This window comes from Pezoporus occidentalis, unplaced genomic scaffold (genome assembly GCF_034315485.1).
Source record: "Pezoporus occidentalis ecotype Australia unplaced genomic scaffold, CSIRO_AGI_Poc_V1 ctg77, whole genome shotgun sequence".
NCBI classification, from domain to species: domain Eukaryota; kingdom Metazoa; phylum Chordata; class Aves; order Psittaciformes; family Psittacidae; genus Pezoporus; species Pezoporus occidentalis.
This window is the reverse complement of record NW_026916126.1, coordinates 1,251,736-1,272,656: the sequence shown is the minus strand read 5'-3', so window position 1 is coordinate 1,272,656 and position 20,921 is coordinate 1,251,736. Positions and strand designations below refer to the sequence as shown.

The 20,921-nt window shown below is 39.0% G+C and overlaps 1 protein-coding gene across 3 annotated transcripts in view; it reads left to right on the top strand.

Moving 5' to 3' along the window:
- Positions 1-20,921, top strand: part of DSCAM (DS cell adhesion molecule) — a 462,951-nt gene that overhangs the window by 353,678 nt on the left and 88,352 nt on the right. For all 3 annotated transcript variants that reach the window (XM_062602537.1, XM_062602538.1, XM_062602539.1), the window contains 5 exons: positions 4,969-5,165; positions 8,212-8,308; positions 9,777-9,905; positions 14,818-14,985; positions 18,812-18,882. In XM_062602537.1, the coding sequence (XP_062458521.1) occupies positions 4,969-5,165; positions 8,212-8,308; positions 9,777-9,905; positions 14,818-14,985; positions 18,812-18,882 (662 nt within the window). The remainder of the gene's footprint in view (positions 1-4,968; positions 5,166-8,211; positions 8,309-9,776; positions 9,906-14,817; positions 14,986-18,811; positions 18,883-20,921) is intronic.

Sequence of the window (20,921 nt, the reverse complement as noted above, 5' to 3'; positions counted from 1 at the left end):
CATAATTCACCCAGTATTGTTTATGAAAGTTCCTTTGCTTACACAACAAATTCTAAAAAAAAAAAAATAGTAAAATATTGCCTTCAAAATCCACTTCCTTGTAAAATTTAAATTGAATTTTCAAAATATTTTTCTGATGAACTTGAGTAGGTAACAAAGATTAATTTCATTTTCAAAATTAGTGAATATTGATAGAAAACTGTTGTAATTAATTCTATGTCTATTATTTTTTAAAAATTGCTGTGTTCATAAAAATGGGGTGTTTATTTGTGTGATAACTTATTTCTTTCACCCTTTGAGATATGCAGGTGTTTTTCTAGTCCTGTGCACCTCTTGAGGATGAAGACTGGAGAACATAGTTTTACCAAGGAACAGCGTACTTAAATAGAAGTATTTAAGCAGTCCTATAGATTTTAAATTTCCTGCTACATTCAGGGCACCATTTGAATTCTGGGGAGATGCCACTTAAGTAAGCAAAAACATCATTTATGAAAGGAAAAACAAAGTTAAGAGAACAATTATAGCAATGCGCACACTGACTCCTGGAAGTCTACTAAATTTAAAAATAAACTAACAAATAGGTACCGACTAATTATAGTGTGAGAGCTAGGCTCCCTTAAATGTAAGCAATGTACTTGCATGGGCTTTCTTTGCCTGAGCAGAAGTGGATTGAGGAAGAGGAAATTTGGTTTTGAGGTAGAAAAATCTCATTTGTCATGGACAGAAGAGATTTCTCACAGAAGAGAGTGGCTGACCAGCATGAAAGGACATGCTAAATTTGGCTTAAATGTTAAAACGGAATTTTAATGTATTTAATTTTTTCAATATATATTCATTTCAACTTTAATGCAGTTTTCTCTTATCACAGCTCACATCCTCATGATGTTATTTTTACCCAAGGTTGTTTACACTGAGTCAAAGGACCATAGTCCTCTGTTCTAGAAGCTGTTCAAGAAAATCAGATGGCATTCATCTTCCCTCATTACAGCATTAGTGTGCACATCTCTGCAACTAAGCAAACCATTGCAAGTTCCTGAGTGATCAGTGTAAAGAAGAGGCTTTTGAGGGCACAGATCTTCTGTTTAGATATGTTCAGTTATCTACAGATCATTATCTGTACCATTAGATTTGCTTATCTACTGCATCTTTTACATCCTCTTTCTCAAGAACAACTTAAATCTTCATTGTTTGGCTATGATCAGCAATCTGACTATCAATATAGCTCAGAACACAACCTACAATGTCACCCGACATCTCCCATCTATTGTGGTGTTGACTGTGCTGTATTCCTCTCTTCTCACCACAGCCAGGTAGCTAGAAAAATACTATTTTAATACCCACAGTTCTTAAACATACAGAGAATTTAACAGTCTTGGAATCATTTATGTATGTAACAAAGACATTTAGTGTTATTGTTCCAAACAGAATACCAACTTTAAACAGAAATCTCCAAGATTAATGCTGCTTGTAACCATATGCATCCCTTAAAAATGGAAATTGCCATAATCTGTAAACGGTAGCTTCTATTTTGGCCATTTTTGATTAATACACCTTTAGCAATGCCCAGCACATGCTTCAGAGAAAGATGTTGGAGAATCCCAGAGGAGAGATAATTGAATTAATTTGTCCCATAAGGAAGCCGACTACAGAGTCCTGGAAAATGATATTGTGCATTCCTTGAACATATACAGCAACATGCCCTTCTTTTCCAAAATTCTCTTATATAAATACATATCATTATATATGTGTGTATATAATGTATATTTGAAGAGCTATAAAGGATACACACACTTAATAGGGCATCTGAATCATCTTGTTATATTTCTAAACGCCTTCACTCTATTTTTAAGACATCCTGAGAGAATATCTCATGCATATGTAGTACAGATTTAGTTTGCTTATTTACAGTTTTCTAGATTATTTTGTCAGTAAAGAGCCAGCATATTTATCTCAGTTATTTGCATCAGTAATTTGATTAAAGATAGTTTGAGGATGAAGAAATACGTTGCCTAAAATATCCTTGGGAATGTGGTTTTGTTACCAGAAATCTTTTGACATTAAAGAAGATAAAAAGAAGAGCTTATAGTTTAGGATCATTGGAGATAAATTGTGAAGAGTATAAAATCAGCTTTGGAGGAAGGGGAAATATTTAGCTGTGACGCATTGCTATGGCAATAAAAAATCCGTGTGGAAGATTATGTGAGAAGGAGGGAAGGATAAGCAGGGATAAAGCTGTATCTGAGGAATAAAGTCATCTTTCTTTACATGTTTTTATGCTGCTCTTATTAAGAAAGTTTGTTGGGAAAAAAAAAGCGTTTCAAAAGCTAGCTTTTGTTATTTAAAAAGCAAGCAAGATAGTCACGGTATTTGGATGGCACCCATCAGGGTACTCTTGGTAGACAACTAGTGAGGAGATCTGAAAGTGAGGAAGGAGTCTCTGAGACAGGTGCCTTGAGGTCTGTGGGGTTTAAATCTATATCCCATTTTCTGTGGGTGCACACTTTGTGCTCATACCAGTGAAGCAGGAGGAGGATAGACCTGCCAATGCAAGGCCCAACAGCTCCAAACCTCCTGCCCAGGGATCACGGGCACCCAGGGAGCTCAGGTACTTTGTGGAAAGGCACACACCATCCCTCAGCCTCTGGGTGGGCTAAGCACATGCTCCCTCCGTCACCAGAGAAACTTGAAGTAGGACATACTGGTGGGAAAGAGGACTGAAGCTGTAGAGAAAAATCACTTAGGTGACTTAGAAAGCATGATTTAATTTGGGATGGGAAATGGTGTTGGAGGAGAAGAGCATTGCTGTAGGGGTTAGGGAGCATGTTTGAACCTAAGGAGGTTTCAGCAGGAAGAAGAGAGGGAAAGGTGAAGGGGACTAGAGCATATTACACTGAGGAGAAAAGAGAAAGGAGTGTAAAGGTGCAGTAAATGAAGAAGAAAGAGACCTGTGGGAGGAAGAAAGGTGGTGGCAAAAGCTAATGATGGCAATCTGGTCTCCTTAATAGCATGCTACTCATTTGAATTTGGTCTCTTATTAATGAACAAAATGCATAAAAGGATATATTGGTCTATTTCAGGTATTGCAAATAAAAGCAAATATATTCAAGTGCACATACCTGTAAATATAGGGCCCATAGGTTTGCAGCTGTGTAGGTCTAGCATGCTACCTTCTGTGTTTAGAAGCAACAAGTGGATGGACACAACGAACTTTCTGAATTTAACCTCCTTGTGGGTACTAGTTCTTGGACAGACACCAGATAAAACTGAAGCTACTTTCATTCTCTGGAAGATGGAATCAGACTTGTCCTAATTTTCCATTCTGATTATTCATCATTTTTTCTCTTTGAATGCTCCTCTCTGACAAAATTAATTGATATGTATTATCCAAACAGTTAAACAAGATATGCTTCATCAGTAATGCATATCAGTGCCTAAAAAGCCTCATGTCTCACACAATCTTTCTAAGAGTTCTTCCTGTAATTAGATCCTGTTTGTAACTAACCACAGGCCTGTTAATTTTCAAATTGGTTTGTTTTGGTTCAGGAAGCCTTTGAACGTAAAAAACTGCATCCTGACATATTGTCATATCTGAACATCAGCAGCTCTGGCATGAAAAGGTCATGCCACCAAGCATTAACATTTCAGAATAGCGATTATAGTAACTAATTCAAATAAGGATTATGTTTTTCTTTTTTTCTGTGTGGTAGCAATAGATACCATATATGCAAAAGGAAAGACTGTGGAAGCCTCAAATAAGGTCCTACGCCAATGTCATCTTAAAATAAAGACCCAGAGAGGTTCAGATGAAATGAGTGAGTTGTTCTGATAAGAAGAGGCAAGTGTTCATGCATAAAAACAAGGAGAGTGGGGCTATTGTGGGAGGCAGCCTTGAAGTGAAGAAGGGAGTTATGCCACCTCATATGCTTTGAAAGGAGTGGACAGATTCGTTCAGAAGAGAGCAGTTCTGTGTGCTGTCCAGGGGTTTCCAGCGTTAACCAAGAAGGGAACAGGCCAGAACTGAAAGATAGGCTCATGGGTTTTGATACTCACAAATGCCCAGATGCTATTCATTGGTGGACAGATAATATGGGAATGAAAGGACAGACATGTCATGATTCAAAAATGTCATGTTTTGAGGGGTTTACATTAAAACACTGAGGATTTTCGCTTCCTATTTCCAGAAACAAAATTATTCCAAAATGTGAAATTACTTTGGGTTTAAGCCTATTCTTGCTAGCAAGGGTACTTTTTTCAACATTTTTTTTTTCAATTCCTACATGATTAATGAAGTTGACAATTATGTCTGAACTTTTTTGCAAATACCTTCTGAATACAATAGAACTCAAATCTAGCTAGGTTTATTGTCAGTTTAATTATACTTTTTGTTTAGTACATTTAGTGCATTTTAACTATGTACTTAGTGTATACATGGACTAAGCTCTTTGGTGCAGAGCCTTTCTTTTACATTTGTACAGCTCTTGGTTTTAATTGAGCCCTCATTTTGATAGGTCATTACTGTCATACAAAATGGTAGAGCATATAAATGTCAGCAAATAAAACAGTAGCTCATCAGAAGAAATAGGAAATTTTTATCAGTTTGTAATTGGCCCCATATCTGAATGCTTATACTTACAGCGCTTTCATGTACTGTGAATATTTTAATTATGTTACAAGTGGTCCTGTGAGCAGCAAAACAAATGGAGTCAGGCTCTTGTTGGATTTGCATCTTCTCATCTCTACAGCCTCAGTGTCCAGTCTCAGCTCCCCTCTGCTAAGTTCCCATTGAGGCACATCTTCAGTCTTAAAAATATTCTCTAACACAGGAATGAAAGCAAAATAATTCCTCACATTTTTGGCCATCTGGTCAAATATGGGCAAGCTGAATGAGACCCACACTGAAGGGCCAACTGTGCATCATCAGATTAGTCAGCTCACTGGAGAACGATCTTTTGTTTTGTCTGGTTTTAGTTCCAGCTATGATAACTTCCTATCCAAATACCACCTTGGCAACACAAGGTCAAAAGAAGGAGATGAGCTGCACGGCACATGGAGAGAAACCCATCATAGTCCGCTGGGAAAAAGAAGACCGAATCATTAACCCTGAAATGTCCCGTTACCTTGTTTCCACCAAGGAAGTTGGAGATGAAGTGGTCTCTACTCTGCAGGTAAGAAAACAAAGTGGTCCATGACTCATCTACATGTGTGAGTGTTGCTTGATTTTATTTTGATGGGGATGCACAGCTACCTCTGCCCTAAAAAAATCAAAGCCCCACCACTTGCTCCACCTGTGGTGCACAACTGGAGAGCTAGCTGCAAGAGGTAGAGGATGCCTCTTCATCCCAACCCCTAGAAAAAGTCTCCATCCTCCCATGCTCCAGAAGCAAGAAGAGAGTGAGCCTGGCTGTCAGCTCCCCATCCTGTCTCAGGAGCAATGTGGCTCATGCATTAGCCTGCCCTTCCTGGGCAGCACAGCTCAGTTTGGAGTACACTGCTGATAAGCGCTGGGTCCATATCTGACGCCTAGCTCTGATGTGTGTCAGGCTTACCTTTGCCAAAATCCTTAAGCTGTTTTGAGATAAAAATGCTGTCTTTTTAAACTGCCTTTTCTTCCTCCTTTCACTTTTTGGAGCTTGTGATACTCTTACAAAATCAGATTAGTCATCAAATTCAAAATGAGGTGGAAGGAAAAGGCAGGTGTAGGTATGTAAGTAGTATACCCACTGCTGCCAGTATTCGGTATTTCTTGTACACAACAGCAGAAGTCACCAAGCTACCTAGCAAATTGTTATAGTCTGCATCTTTACTTCTGCTTCTGTGATAGGTTGTTGTTTGGTGGTGTGGGCACCATGAATCTCTACTTGCCTGATGAATCAGTATATGGTATTCTGTTAACTCATAAGTGGCTGACTTGGGTTAGTTTGAGGGGCTACATGAATGGACCTACTGTTTCAGGAACTTAAGTTTCCCCAAAATGCCACAGAAGCACAGGAAACTCATTGTTGTGGTGTCATCTACAACAGGTGTGGTTATGACATTGCCCCCAACTTACCAGTGTACAGCTCTTTTCCACTCATATTTTAAATTTACTAACATGAGCATGTCCATTCCTTTATATTTTTAAATGTGCCTTTATGTAATCAAAAAGCTTAAAAAAATAAAATCATACAGATTCTCAGTCAAAATTCTTGATTTTCCATTTTTCAGTCATGTTCTTAAAAAACATTTTTTACCAGGCTCAAGGAAATAATTTTCTATCTCTCTTGTGATTGTCTGGTGACATTCTAGTGTAACTGTAAAAGTATATCTCTTTCTTTAGTAGCAAAAAATTGTGATGGATGATAACCAGTAAAAATCTGGATTTGCTCTATGTGAGGGAGCTTTGTCATTGATTTCTGTAAGAAATAATAAGTTCTATGTGTGATTTTGTTCATATTAGTGTATTTGTCTTACAAATGATATTTAATTATAGGATAGATCCCTAGACTTCTCTCCCTCATTCATCCTACTGACTTTAATAAGATAATGCCTTGATGCACAACAATATTTCTTTCTGGGAGGCTGGAGACCTGCTTAGAGAATTCTCTTCCAAAGCAGTTGTGTAGGGTAGTGGCATTCTACAACTATATGTATGTTACATACAAAACCTTTGACTTCTGAGAGACAAAATGTCCCAAAGGTAGAAGATGTCAGGATTAATATTGTCTCTGAAGCTTTTAACTCAGTATTTTTGCATGTGTGCATGATGATGTGATTTTTACTTGCATATTTGGCTTTTAGTTTTTCTGCAGGACCCCTGCCTCAATGAGGCATGACTTGGATTTTCTTTGGAATTGAATTAGGGTTGAGTAATGTAAGACACTGTGTGATGCAAGGCTGATCATTGAAACCAAACTTTTCACAGGTGGACAATAATTGTGTGTTCTTTGTTTTCTAGGTACTTGCCTTGAGCCCTTGGGGTCTGATTTGCAGAACTACTAAGACCTCATAGCTGCAGCTTAACTCAATGGAAGCTGTTATGAACACATGAAAAGCTATTTATTGCTAAGAACTCTGAGCGGGGGGGGAAGAAGGCCCTAGATGTATCAAATTGGGCTCAGAAAAGTTTTGTTTCCCTATCTTGAAGCTCAGCCACATGTGCGACTTAACACAGCTTGACAAGTTACCACATCTCAGATGCTAACCCTCCAACATCCTCATAGCGAGTGGGAAATTAATCCATTTATCTTAACTCATGGTGAATGAGAGCTGTGCTCACATTACCTTGGTTTTGCTAGGGAATAAAGAGCATGTGGAGTTACTATGGCTCAGCTAATATGTGGCAAATTGTCAAGCAGCCACAAATATTACCATATGTCTGGTTCTTTAATTCCTCATACAAAATGGTGGTAATACTTTACATGATGTCAGGGTTTATGAAAATAAATTCACTCGTGTTTCTGAAATGGGTATTGCATAGGTGAATCCACAAAAAAGGCTATAAGAAAATGAATAAGTCTGTCTTCGGGGCACAGTTTGAACTGTGTGCAGTAAATAAAGTGTGGAGCAGCACACTGAACAATGGGAAGAAAATGGTATTTGAAATATCTGCTCATTTAAAGAAATACTCTCCCTATTGTATGTGGAATGAAGCAGTGGTCCTGTAGAAAAATATCATTATGATCATGTACGTAAAGATTGTATGCAACTTTCTACTTTATTACACTATTAAATCACACATTGAAAAGAAAGATCATTCAAAATTTTATTATGAGGCACAATGCTTAATACTGCAGGGTTCATCACCAACGTTTGAACCTTTATTTCCTCCACGCAGACCTCACCCATTTGAGTTACATTTAGAAATTACTGGGAAAAAAGGAGGTTGCAGGAGGCACCATTTTGCATGGAAAATTTGAACTGTTAAATACATGGCAAACTTGGGAAACAAGACTCCCAGTGAGAAGCTACAGGAATAGGCAGTGCTCCAACTCCTGACTACACATGTAGAGCAGACAGCCTCCTTCCTCAGCCCAGGTGTTGCTGGTTTTGATAACTCTCGGTATTCTGGATATTTTACTATGCATATGTATGTATGTGTATAACACACAGTATCTATTTATTACTGTCAAGTAAAGCAATTTGTACAATTTTTCTTGCACTTTACAAAAAAGCTGTTGGTTTATTTTCTCTATGTGCTGTTCAATCAATTACTTCTTTTCAAATCACCCATAGATTTTGCCAACTGTGCGTGAAGATTCTGGCTTCTTTTCCTGCCATGCCATCAATTCTTATGGGGAGGATCGTGGAATAATTCAGCTCACTGTGCAAGGTAGGAAGAGGACAACATAAGGAAAAAAACACAGCTATTGTAGTACAGTAAGTGTATGCCATCTCAGAAATCTGTTGGGGGAGGGAGGCTTTGATTCCTAATTAAAATTATTCCTCATTGTCAAAGAAATGAGGAACTGCATTAAGGTGCTCAGTTTTTCATTTTCCAGCATCAAAGATTAAATCAAAATACAGGATAAGCTTCAGTCCTTCTAGATATGTACAAATTGGTAAGATTTTTTTTCTTAAATACACTAGCCGACAATCTGCTAAAGGTACTTAGGACTGTCATCTTCAGTAGGGACAGAGGATATGAGGAGGCTACTTTTTGCAGGGAGAGGGATGCATTTGCTGTTAAGGAACAAATGTATCTAAACCTCAAGATCGAAATAAAGCAAAAGTGATCTGACTTTATCTCTAGAGAAATGTTAAACCTACTGTGGATCTTTAAAAAAAAATATTTCAAGTTTAATCAGTCAAAATAAATTGCAATTACTTTGCACATTGCAAACTCCAGGAACCTATGTTTCCTGCGGCTGGGGCTCTCCTCCTTCAGGGTATCATTCAGGCAGACAGCAACAAGTCCTGGTGGTGGAGGTTACAGTATGCGAGATGCAGAGCACGGGCAGGACTCAGCTGCTGACTACTGCTTACTTCTCTGGGCGATGCTTGTCACTGTGCTTATATGCCTTTGAACATGCACACAACAGATGTTTAGGACTTGCAAATTTCTTTCTCCCCACTCTTGATTTCAAACAACAGAAACCATGGATTTCAACAAATCACTGAAACAGCAGATTTCAGTGAATGCCTGTGGCAGATGTATCAAATTCAGGTGGAGTTTGGGGACAGGTTCTTAGTTACACCACTGCTCATTTAAGCTGCCATGACAATTTAAAGGGGCATTAGAATAGCAATAAATGCTGTTTCCTTATAACCTTAATTCTAAATGCAGAAAAAGGGTTTAGTGTAGTTTCATACTGTTATTAAATTATTCTGCTATTAAATAAACACTTTTAAACATACTCAATGAAATAAAAATTCTACTCCCTCCCCCTACCCAATTTAGCACTTTTAAGGTTAGTATTCATATTTCTACCATCACTTTTTGTTTAAAAACTGTGGAAGTATCAGTGAAACATAGGGGTCAAGGCAAAAATCTTTTCTAGCATGCGTAGTCCAATCTGGAGTGCTTTTAGGCAAACGCAGCTCTAAGTTGTATATAAGAAGGTTAAACAGAAGTCAGTATTCAAGATTACATCTGTGACTACTAGTTGAAAATTGACCTTTCTTCCCTCTTCTTGAGCATTCTTCAGCAGGTGATTAACTGGCTCAGGGTACTAATGAGTGACCAGAGAAAATGCCATGAGAGCTCACTACCAGCAAGCTATGCCAGTGCCACGCTCATTACTGTTACCTCATTAAGAGTACAGGCTTCCTTCTGACTAAAACTGTGTGTGTTCACTCAGAACCCCCCGACCCTCCTGAAATAGAAATCCGAGAAGTGAGAGCACGTAGTATTGCCCTCAGATGGACCATGGGATTTGATGGGAACAGCCCAATCACCGGCTACGATATTGAGTGCAAGAACAAGTCAGGTAAGAAATTATCTTCCTCTGAAGCAATCCCCGTCACTAGTCATTCATCACTGAGCCTGTATCGTAAAAGATAATTAATAAATTGAAACTGCCTGATGGAAATTTTTACCATAGTTTATTTAATCTTCCACAGCAAAATTTATCTTCATTTGTTGTTGCTTTTTTTTTCTTTTTTTTTTCTTTTTGAGGCAAGGACATTAGGTTTAGCAATCACTACTTTTTCTTTTTACCAGAGAAAACTTACAATTAAGGGGAAAAAATGTGTTGTAAAATAAGCCATTCTAGGTGATAGCTTGATAGCTGGTATGGTTTTGATAGCTGATTCTTGGTCCCTGTTCTTATCTTTAATCCATTTGGATTTTTTTATTTTAATTTTCAAGTTCTATCTTTTCCCTATAGAAAAGGCCACCCACCTTTACAAGTTATCTTTTCCTGTAGTGCTGATTTTTAAAAGCTGTTTTCTATCAATATATGAGTACATGGCATCCTCCCTGGAACGTTAGCAGTGGAAAAGGTTATTTAAGAGAATCTTAAGATGAAGAAAGGCTTCCAGGGTTGGGGCATCCACAGCTTCTCTGGACAGTCTGTGGCAGTATCTCACCACCCTCATAGTGAAGAACTTCTTCCTAATATTTAATCTCAGTCTACTCCCTTTCATGACTTGAGAAGGGACAAGCAAGGAAATTGCTATGGAACAATATTTCATCTTTCAAGTATTATTAAAAAGACACTGAGAAATTATATTGTACTATTTCACATTGGAATTTTTGAACTATTTGAAAGGGGATATAGTTCACTAATAGGAGGGCTCTGTGTGCTTATCAGTGAAGCATTCTGTTTATCAAAGCAACTACAGTCCATTTACAGTTCTGAGATGGAAAAATGTACTTGTTCATAAAATTCTAATATTTGCCAAGTTTTTTTCAGAAACTATTCTACTACTCATCTTTTACATTCTTCTTTTGTCTACATTGTGTATTTCCTTTGTGCTTCACTTAGGCAAAAATTTTGAGATGCTCTATCTACTAGATAAAATATTTTTGAGTATTAAATCATCAGTTACCATTTTTACATTCACTTTGTAAATGAAGTTGATAATGTACAGGTGAGCATGGTACCTGAAAGATTACAGAGCTCTAAAACATCTTTGTTAGATTTAGTTCAATGTTTTCAAGCGATAATGCAGAATGCAGGCAAACATGAAGTGGTAATCACTATGAGCTTGCATTACAAAATTATGTCTCTCTAATATGGCACAATAAATCACTAGCAAGACAGCAAATGAGGCACTATCAGACTGAATGAAAACATCAAGACAAAACAGTGATAAAGGTTAAAAAAATGGAAAGAAAGAAAAAATAACGAGTGGCAGAATTAGTGTTGCAGAAAGTATTTCTTTGTATATGAAGACAAATACTGGAGTTCATGTCCTAAAAAGAGCAGATTTCCTTCCTCTCACTGCAAATAATAGAAACATAATTTTTTAGAATCTAAGGCTGAATCTTTGGAGAAACTAGGATCGGGTTTTTGAATTCTTGCACATGATTCTTGTCAGTGATTAAATAATCAAGAAAATGAAACATCAAACCTGGTTACTGAAGAACTTGTACAGGGTAGTTAACGGAAGCTAGAACAAAGAGGGAATTAAGAAAGCTCCTCACAATTTCCAGATTATTACAGGCACAGAAGAAAACTTAGGTAAAACATTCACACCCAGATGGTAAGCTGAGGGAACATCCTGCCAAGGCCGAAGTAAAGCTGTAAACTGCACAGCTGTGTTTAGTAAGAATTTTCCACCTACGTTGCTTACCCTGAGGACTCGGAAGAGGGTTTACAGCAGGATGCAACATCTAGGCTTCTTAAAAAGGAAAATTGCGGAACTTCTCAGTTTCAGGGGATGTGCTGGTGACCACACGTCATGCATGGACTTCACTATATGGTGCTTCCCTCAGGTATCCAATTTACCCCTGCAGTCCAATTAGACAAAAAAAAGGCAATCTTTTTTTCTCTCAAAAAGTACTGTCTCTTTTTAATGTGAAAAACCTTCTAGAAGGAGCACGGGAGGTGCCTGTCATTTGGGTAGGTGGTAGCTGTAGGTTCCAGTTGCCATGCAGGAGCAAGATGAGCAGTGGGAGCTCAGCTTTTCAGGCTGTTTCAGTACTTAGGTACAATGCTTGTCTGTCCAGAGATGTACCTGTAATACCCCTCACTGAAACCACTGGTGTGTAGCCGTCAGGCATTTCCAATGGAGGTGTACAAAAAGGTTTGACATTAGTAAAAGGTGTGTGTGTCCTTCTTTGTGCCTTTCTCCTTACCCTTTTTATTTTTCACATCATGAGGGAAAGCTGAGGGGAAAACTTAACATCAGTTCCGCGTAAGAGGTGACCTGAAGGGAGAGGATCGTGCTTTGCTCTTTCTTGTGCTCACGTGTGAGTAGAGAACAGAGACGCCTTCGCAGAACTAGGGGCTCCTACCACGCCTGCCCACGGAGGTGCGGTGTAGTACCGTAAGTGGCCACGAGGCGGCAGCACCAGCACTGCTCTAGCTGCAGCCGCTTTTCTGGTCGCAGCACAGTAAGCTCAGAGTTCCAGGTCTTCCTTTTGGGAACCGGTATGAAGCTGCTGGTTTTCCTAAAATCATAATTTTTTTCGTAGATCAGTACGCCAGTGTGCATTTTATATAGCACAGAGTAGTGCCTGGATATAACATTTATGAGTAGAATAAAAAATAAGTTAAAATCTCCACTCTTTTAGCTGTTTTACTTTTTTTTTTTCTTCCAAAGACCATTGCTGCTTGTCTTCTATGTTTTTTTTATTCTAAGTAAATGGATTTTAGAGCTCTCTGGAACAACAATAAAATCCAGAGGAGCCAACAGTCAGTCTGAGTACCTCACTCAATTCCTCACCCCATGGACACTACCAAATATTTTTAGGGTTTGCCAGAAGAAAACAAAATTAACTTCTTTATTATTTCCCCTCCTTAATTCTTATAAACACGATTTTCAAAATTGAAAACAGTTTTGGGGAGAAATTGGTTAATTTCCATCTGGTCTGGTTCAGTTTGGAGGGATTGCTTTTGTTGGTTTATTTTGCCCTTCAAGAAGGGGACACATGTATCAAAATATACGCCTGAAGTCCATGCATGAGTTGTAAATAAACACTGGAGGCCTATGTTTTCATAAATCTCTTTCTCCATGGTGCATCATTATTTAATCTACTAGGAACCACCAGAATTTTTCAAATTAATTTATTTGATTTCAGCAGCTAGTATGTACTATGGAGTCCTTCCACTCAGAGGTTGGTATTTAAAACAACCAAGTGCAAACTTAAGCAGTTTGATAATATGCAGACTAAATTTAAATAAATTCTCATCTTCCTCAAGGGAAATTCAACACAATTCTCCATACAAAGCAGGTCTTTTGTTAAATGTGTTTCCTTTGGTGTGGTACACTGGAACAGGGTCTCCACCTGCGCTAGCGCAAGATTTAACACAATGGAGTGTAACTGCTGGTTAAAGTTCTTTAAAGTTTAAGAAAGTCTGCAAAGTCGTAGCAAACTGAAACCAAGCTGTTGCAGGGCTGCCTGCAGGTAGCTCCTTTAGAGCTTCTGGAAGTATCCTACAGAGGAAGCTGTGACAAACTCAGTCACCAAGGAAAAATATATTCAAGTGAATCTGGTTAGCACTTTAATGTCTGCTTCCTAAATGCTTACTGGGTAAACAAAGCCACACAGACAAGCAAACAGGCCCTATAGCCAGCCAACCTACAGATGTCATCATGACAACTTGTGCATCATTTAGCAAGCTCATATAAAAGAATTTATACAGTATGTGCAAATATTTTGTATCTGTGAGCTTTCTGTTTTTAAAGTAGTCTCTTATCTCCTGAGCTTTCTCCAATCCTGCCTGCAGTGACCCACACTGTAAAACATTCCTGTAGAGTCTTCAGTGACATCCCCCATAGGATGCTGCAGAGGTTAAAGGAAGAACATCCCCTGCTGTAAGAAAGAAATTAAGGATAGCAACTCATAAAAGACATCAAGATGCTTTAAACAGCTACATTCTATTATTTTGTTTGCAGCAATTGAATGCTTGGATAAAAAGGAGGAGTTACTGCATTCAGTCAATCTCTATCCTTTTTCCTATTATATGTCTGGAGAATTTCTTAAAAACATCACAGGCAGATGAATAGTAAGCATGAATAATAACAATGTGCTCCTCTTTTTACAGACACATGCAAACAGGTAAGATGGTTTGACATTCCCCTTGTATTATGCAGAGTATTCCCCTGCTTCTGCATCCTAACACAAGTCAGGGAAATAGCACCAGTCCTGGAGGGTGCTGAGCTCTGTGTTTGAGTACTCTAAGCTTGCCCTCACTGTTTCCCTATGGTGTGAGATCCTGGAGTTTGGGATCAAAATTTCTGCCTGATCTCCCTGCTAGTCTGAGCCCTACATTCCTGTTTATTAACTCCGTTTCCCTCCTTTTTGGAGCACAGCTGACCTTCTCCTTGAGTGAGGATCTCTTTGGGGCAGCAGCTCCCATCTTTTTCACAGTTGTTCCAATGTGGCAATGGCGAAAAACCAGTATGTACGCACACAAACCTGGGGTATCTTTGCTGCTTTCACCACCCCCCTGAAAAAAAAGGCAAATGAGTATCTTGTTTCCTCAGATATGCTGATGACCAGAGAGCTGAGATCCCGTTGTTCACAGCACCACGCTAGGAGCAGTTGGGAGTGCAGGAAGGAGGAGCAGGAAGGGGATCAGTCGATTTGCTTTTAGCAGCAGGTGTTTTCTGGATTAATTCAGTGATGCCAGTATCCCGCTCTGTGAGACAGTTTAACTGCAAGCTTGTGTTAGTGATGTTAACATCATCTTTTATTTCTCTGTTTTATTTTAATCTCTTATTAAATAGACTCTTGGGATTCTGTTCAGAGAACCAAAGATGTTTCCCCTCAACTAAACCAAGCCACTATCATTGACCTCCACCCTTCCTCAACTTACAACATTCGCATGTATGCCAAGAATCGCATCGGCAAGAGTGAGGCCAGCAATGAGCTCACCATCACTACTGATGAAGCAGGTATGGTCTGGTTTTGCAGTATTTAAATCAAGCTGGGAATTACTGCTCTTCAACATAAGGAATCTTTACCTGAAATGATGCTTGTGTCGCTGCAGCTGCATCAAAATACTGAATTGTTCCCATAAAACACTGTGACTTTTGCAACTTCATTGTGCAGGCCCATAATTAAAGCTGTTCAGTGGCATCTAGTGGTCAGAGAAGACATTGTGTTCAAATTTTCAGCCTGGTGTACTGGAAACAGTGCACCTGTATCTACAGTTAGGCAACTCAATCAACATCATCTTGGTTTTAGTGGTGGTTCCTCCCCTGTGGGTTGTGTGGTTTTCCTTAGAGGCTCAGATATTAGTATAGGTAGTTAATTTAAACTAACCCATTGAGAACATTGATCTACATGAATGAAATTTTTCTTGACTATTCCATCCCCCAACCCACTCGCCATTTTGTTTTCTGATTGCTGTATAAGTCAGTTGGCTGTCATCAGTTAAATGTCATCCTCCTGTTCTTTGTTGCCATGTATTCTTCTACATCGTTGTAGGTTTTGGTACCAGGAGGGCTGTGTGGGCATTTTTGCTTTGGTGGCTGGAGCCACTCTTTCGTGTACTCAAATTGCTGCCTTCCAGTTCTGTCTTATTTTTATTTCTCAGACCTACCTGAAGTGGCAGATGGATAAGGCCAGCATAGCCTTGTGCATGCTACCATGTCCCAAGTCCTGCTTGTTACCTGTGGGTGAAAAGTGGAGAGCTACAGCTCTCTATTTCAGAAATTAGGAATGAAAACGCTGAATGGCCATGAATACTTCTGCCAGGCACACATTCCAATTGCATACAATATAGAAAGGTGTTGAGAGTAACCTAAGCAGCTCCAACATCCTTAGCCCACTAAAACTAGATGGAATTACTCTGAAGTCTTGACCAGAAAGGAGCTAGCTCACTTGTTTTTGAAAACACATTTTTATCTTGCTAATTTTATTTTTCCTGTTACATTACGCTTCCTTCTTTAGGAATTTCAAGAGGAAAACTGTAATGCAAGTATCTGGGTAGCAGTCTTCTAACAGTGAAAATTTCTACCTTTTTTCAAGATTCATGTTGGTCTAGGCTTTGAACACTCAGTGACCAGTTTTTAGTTCAGCTCTTATGAATACAGCTGTGTAATTCCCACACGTTTTCTCTGTGGGTGAATTTACTACAGTGAAAATCTACCCCTTGTCAGGAGAACATGTTTTTGTCTCCAAGGGACTTGCTGGATAAGAAGATCCAAGGGCTCATGGTGAAAAGCAAAATAAGTAGGAGACAAACATCAGCTGCATTTGTTTTTTCACCGGGTGTTTTTTCATCCCAGGGAAAGGAGATCCTTCAGTGAACAGCTTTATTAATGGTGAATAGTTTGCAAAATATTTATCATTTGGTGAGTATTTTTCTTGTCCTTTGTTCAATGAAAATGTGAAATCACTACAGAAAACAGACTATCCTTTCTTCTGGTCAGCATCACCTGTATCCCCAAAATGCACATTCTTTCTTGTGCATATACATCAAAGTAGAGCGATAGGTCTTGTTTACCTATGCTTGGGATATTTCTTACTTGCTGAGTTTTCCCTGTCTGTTAATTAAGTTGTCAGGATCAGCCGCTGGCCTTGAAATTAAAAAACAGCTTCCCTGTGAACAGGGTGGAACCTTAACACCACATTTTATTCAGTTCTTTGTAACCAAGATTCAGAATAATTGGTCCTTTTTGTTACTGTCTTTAAAGGAGACGTCTATTTGGAGAAAAAGACTAACAGTGTGGAACTGTATTCAAAAGTCACTGATCTACCTAGGGAACAATTGGAAGAGAGCAGGTCAGGCTTAGGCAGAGCATATGATGTTTGTCTCCTGGATTTTCGTTTCAGATGGTATGTGATGTACAGGAGCACCATTTCTTTGATCACTGTTTACTTCTGTTCTCTGCTTTTTCAATAGAAAATGGAGAGCAGCATGGGTGCAGGGAATGAGAGAGAAGGTAATGAGAAGGGAACAAAATAAAGGTCCAAGAAAGACAATATAAAAACTGGACAACTCAAACCATGCTATTAGCAAGGGGGTGCAGCTTGTATATGACATATTACAGTGACCTGAGTCAGCCAGCATTAGCTATTAGAAAACTGTTAGGGGTCTCTGTGGCAAAAGGGTAGTCAAGAATAGCATGATTTCAAAGCTTACAGACCACCTCTTTCACTCTATGCAACCATGGTCAGCTCCTGTGTTGGAAAATGGAATGTAAGCACCCACTTGCACTAATGCTTATCAGGAATACAAAAGCATCATGGCTTCTGTTTAATACTGAAATCAAAATAGGAAGCTGAGATATCTTGGCTTTCTTTATGTCTTTGACACAAAATCTGTATGTCATTAAATATATTTTTTAAATTATTTCTTATTTAACATTTCACTATGGTATGCTGGGAACACCTACCTGCTCCAGTCTGGAAAACTTTTGGGGTCTTTCAAGAAAAAGTCAATATTTTAAGAAGCACATTTTAAACCCCATTTTTGAGCTCAAATGCTTTTCTCAAATTCCACTACATTATAATGTACCTGGAGAAATGTCATTCATGTTTGTCAACAGGGGGCCATAATCAAGGACAGGGTTAAAAAAATTCAGAGTGATCTCATTTTTGCCAGTAGATTTTTTCCTCTTCTTCTTCCTGTACAGTAATGCAGGAAGAATGGAAATAAAGTGTTTTCAACCTTTGGAAATTTCCCATCTGAAGGACAGTCAAGAATGGCACAGAATAGGGCATATTTAATAACTTAAACATATTATAGGCTGTATCCAGGGTCTCTGTGCTTTCATCAGTTAAAGCAATATGTTCTGGTTCCTTTCGCCACAGCTGTCATTTGCTGCTGCTCCACCTCTAACAGCCCCATCTCACCCTTTTTATTGCTTTACTTCCTTTGTCATGCTATTAAACTTAATTTAATACCTTTTACTGAGGCCATATTCTGCATCAAGGGAACCCTCTACAGCAGCTCAAGATGACTCCATTCCTTTCTTCAGATCTTTCTTTTACAATGATTTACATCACTGAGCAAGCAATTTACTTCAGATCTTTCTGTTCAATCCCAGCCAATTCTTGATCTGCTTTGTAATGGCCCAGCTGACAAGTAGGTTTCCCTAGACTCAGGGTCTTCTTTTTTTCATTTGCCTTTAAAGCATCATGCACACCCTTGGCAGCATATTGATACTAAATGAAACTCTTCCTAACTCAGGCACGCTTTTTGTATCTGGCAGTTATTTTTTGTCTGATTTCCAGACTGAAATACCTACAATGGGGAGAGAGGGTAAAGTGTGCTGCTTTTTGTGTATAAAATATTTGATATTTGGATGAATGTACTCAGTCACTAGTGAACAAAGCAGATCCCACTGGAAAGTGTGCAACATGAAGGCTGGACAATGAGCTCCTGTCTTGCTTTCAAATAGGTTCTGCTGTCTTTCTATCACCCACAGGGTTCTGACTCTTGAAAACATGTCTTGCCTACTTATGAAACAGAAACAGCATTGTGAGAGTATCACTAAACATGAAAAGTCACTATCATTCATTCTTATTTTATTTACCATGCTATATTTTCGCATGTGTTATATTTCACTGGTGGTCAGACATGACCCTAAATAGGAAGATGCTATGTTCTGGTTTTGTGCAATGAAGTTGTGTCTGCAGTTTTCCATATGAAATTGACTCAGTCCAAATCTCTGTAATGCTGCTGTGTTGAGATGGTGACATGCTATGTGAAGTGCTGAATTCTGTGGCTATGAGGGACAGTTTTGATGCACCTCTTTTCTCTCTTTCTAGCTCCTGATGGTCCACCTCAGGATGTCCAACTTGAACCTATATCTTCACAAAGCATTAGGGTCACCTGGAAGGTAAATATGCACACATCCAAGGATTTTGTATTCTGGTGCATTCAAGGAGGTTTTATTGAGGGGAGTATTATAACAACTGGGGATTAGTTATTTTATTTGGGAGAGTTCTTGCAGATCCTTTGCCACCAAATCTTAAAAGTATTTGCCATTAAGACCATTAAGGTGCATTCTGAAAAGCATGAACCTTCCATTGGTTAATAATAGCAGCAGCTGATTGCCTGTGCTGATGACTAGAACATTTCCTGCTTCTTTCTTGGAAATAAGCATCAAAGAATTTCACTTTGATCTGGGGCAAAATTTCCCCAAAACACTGAAGCCAATGGCAATTTTTTCCCATTGCAATGGACTTTGGGACAAAGCCTTACTGTAGGCATGTCTGCACAGAGAAAGCAGTAAAGTATCTCAAAATGAGAATTGATAAATCAGAGCAACCAATTTAAAAATATCGGCAACAGATATTTAAAAATCTGGCATGTCTTATGACTCAATTCATTTTTTCTGGATTTTGCCCAGTGTTTTGACAATGCCAGAATGTTTTAAATGCTTTTGTATGATATCAGAGGTACTTAAACCAAGCTTTAAATGGTTTTTTAATATATACTCCTTGTACTTTTTAGCAGACAGAATAAAGCTATCTAATTACAGTAGCATAATCTCAATATGAATGGCAGTTTCCAAATTGTATTTATAATTCCATATATTTAAAACTCTGAAATATGTAGTATTAAGTGCTGGAGTGGGATGTGGCATAATAGTGATGTTAATTACTCCTGCAAATGTGGATGATGTGTCTTTCACCCCATTATGCAAACCATCCAGAAAGTCAGAATAGTAGCAATGAGCTGCTGCTTATTAACCATATAAATAACTGTAGGCTGCTGGTTATTTATACAATAAATAACCAGGATGATCTTGTATTAGGTTTGAGCTGGTTCCTGGATAGACAGGTTTCTACAGTGAATGATCTCTGTACAGCACAGGTGGACGTATAACTACAGATATTCTAACTAGTACAGAGGGATCTCAGCTGCCAAGCATTTTGAGTAGTTCATTGGTGCTTTATAAATAGTGCATTAAAATTTCTGTTTTGATGGGAAATTTCAGCTTTAAGCTTCAAAAGCAGTAGTCTTCATCAGACCTGTCAATGCAGGTCACAGATACAGTGCTGATTTTGGATCTTGTCCACAATTTATTGATCAATTGAGTGCACCCTCAGCAAGTTTGCTGACAACACCAAGCTGTGTGGTGCAGTTGACATGCTGAAAGAAAGAGATACCACCCAGACAGACCTTGACAAGCTTGAGAGGTGGAATAGCACAGACCTCATGAAGTTCAGTAAGGCCAAGTGCAAGGTCCTGCACTTGGGCCAGGGCAGTCCCAAGCACATCTACTGGCTTAGCAGAGACTGAATTGAAAGCAGCCCTGAGGAGGAGGAGTAGGGGTTTTGGTTGATGAGAAGCTCAACATAAGCCAGTAGTGTGTGCCTGCAGCCCAGAAAGCAAATCTATAACAATGGGTTGCATGAAAAGGACCGTGGCCAGCAGGTCACAGGAGGTGATTCTCCCCCTCTACTCTGCTCTTGTGAGCCCCCCATCTGGAGTACTGCATTCAGCACTGCAGCCCCTAACATAAGAGGAACGAGGATCTGCTTGAGAAAGTCCAGAGGGCCACAAAGAGTGCTGGAGTACCTCTCCTACGAAGGCAGGCTGAGAGAGTTGAGCTTGTTCAGTCTGGAGAAGAGAAGGCTTTTCTCTTATAGCAGCCTGATTTCAGTGCCTAAAGGGGGCCTACAAGAAGTATGGAGAGGCACTTTTTACAAGGACATGTAGTGACAGGACAAGGGGGAGCAGTTTTAAACTGAAGAAGGATTTCTTTAAATAAGACATTAGGAAAACATTTTTCACTATGAGGGTGTCTCACACTGGCACAGGTTTCCCAGAGAAGCTGTGGCTGCCCCATCTCTGGTGGTGTTCAAGGCCAGGCTGGATGGGACTTTGAGCAACCTGATCTAGGGGAAGGTGTCCCTGTCCATGGCAGGG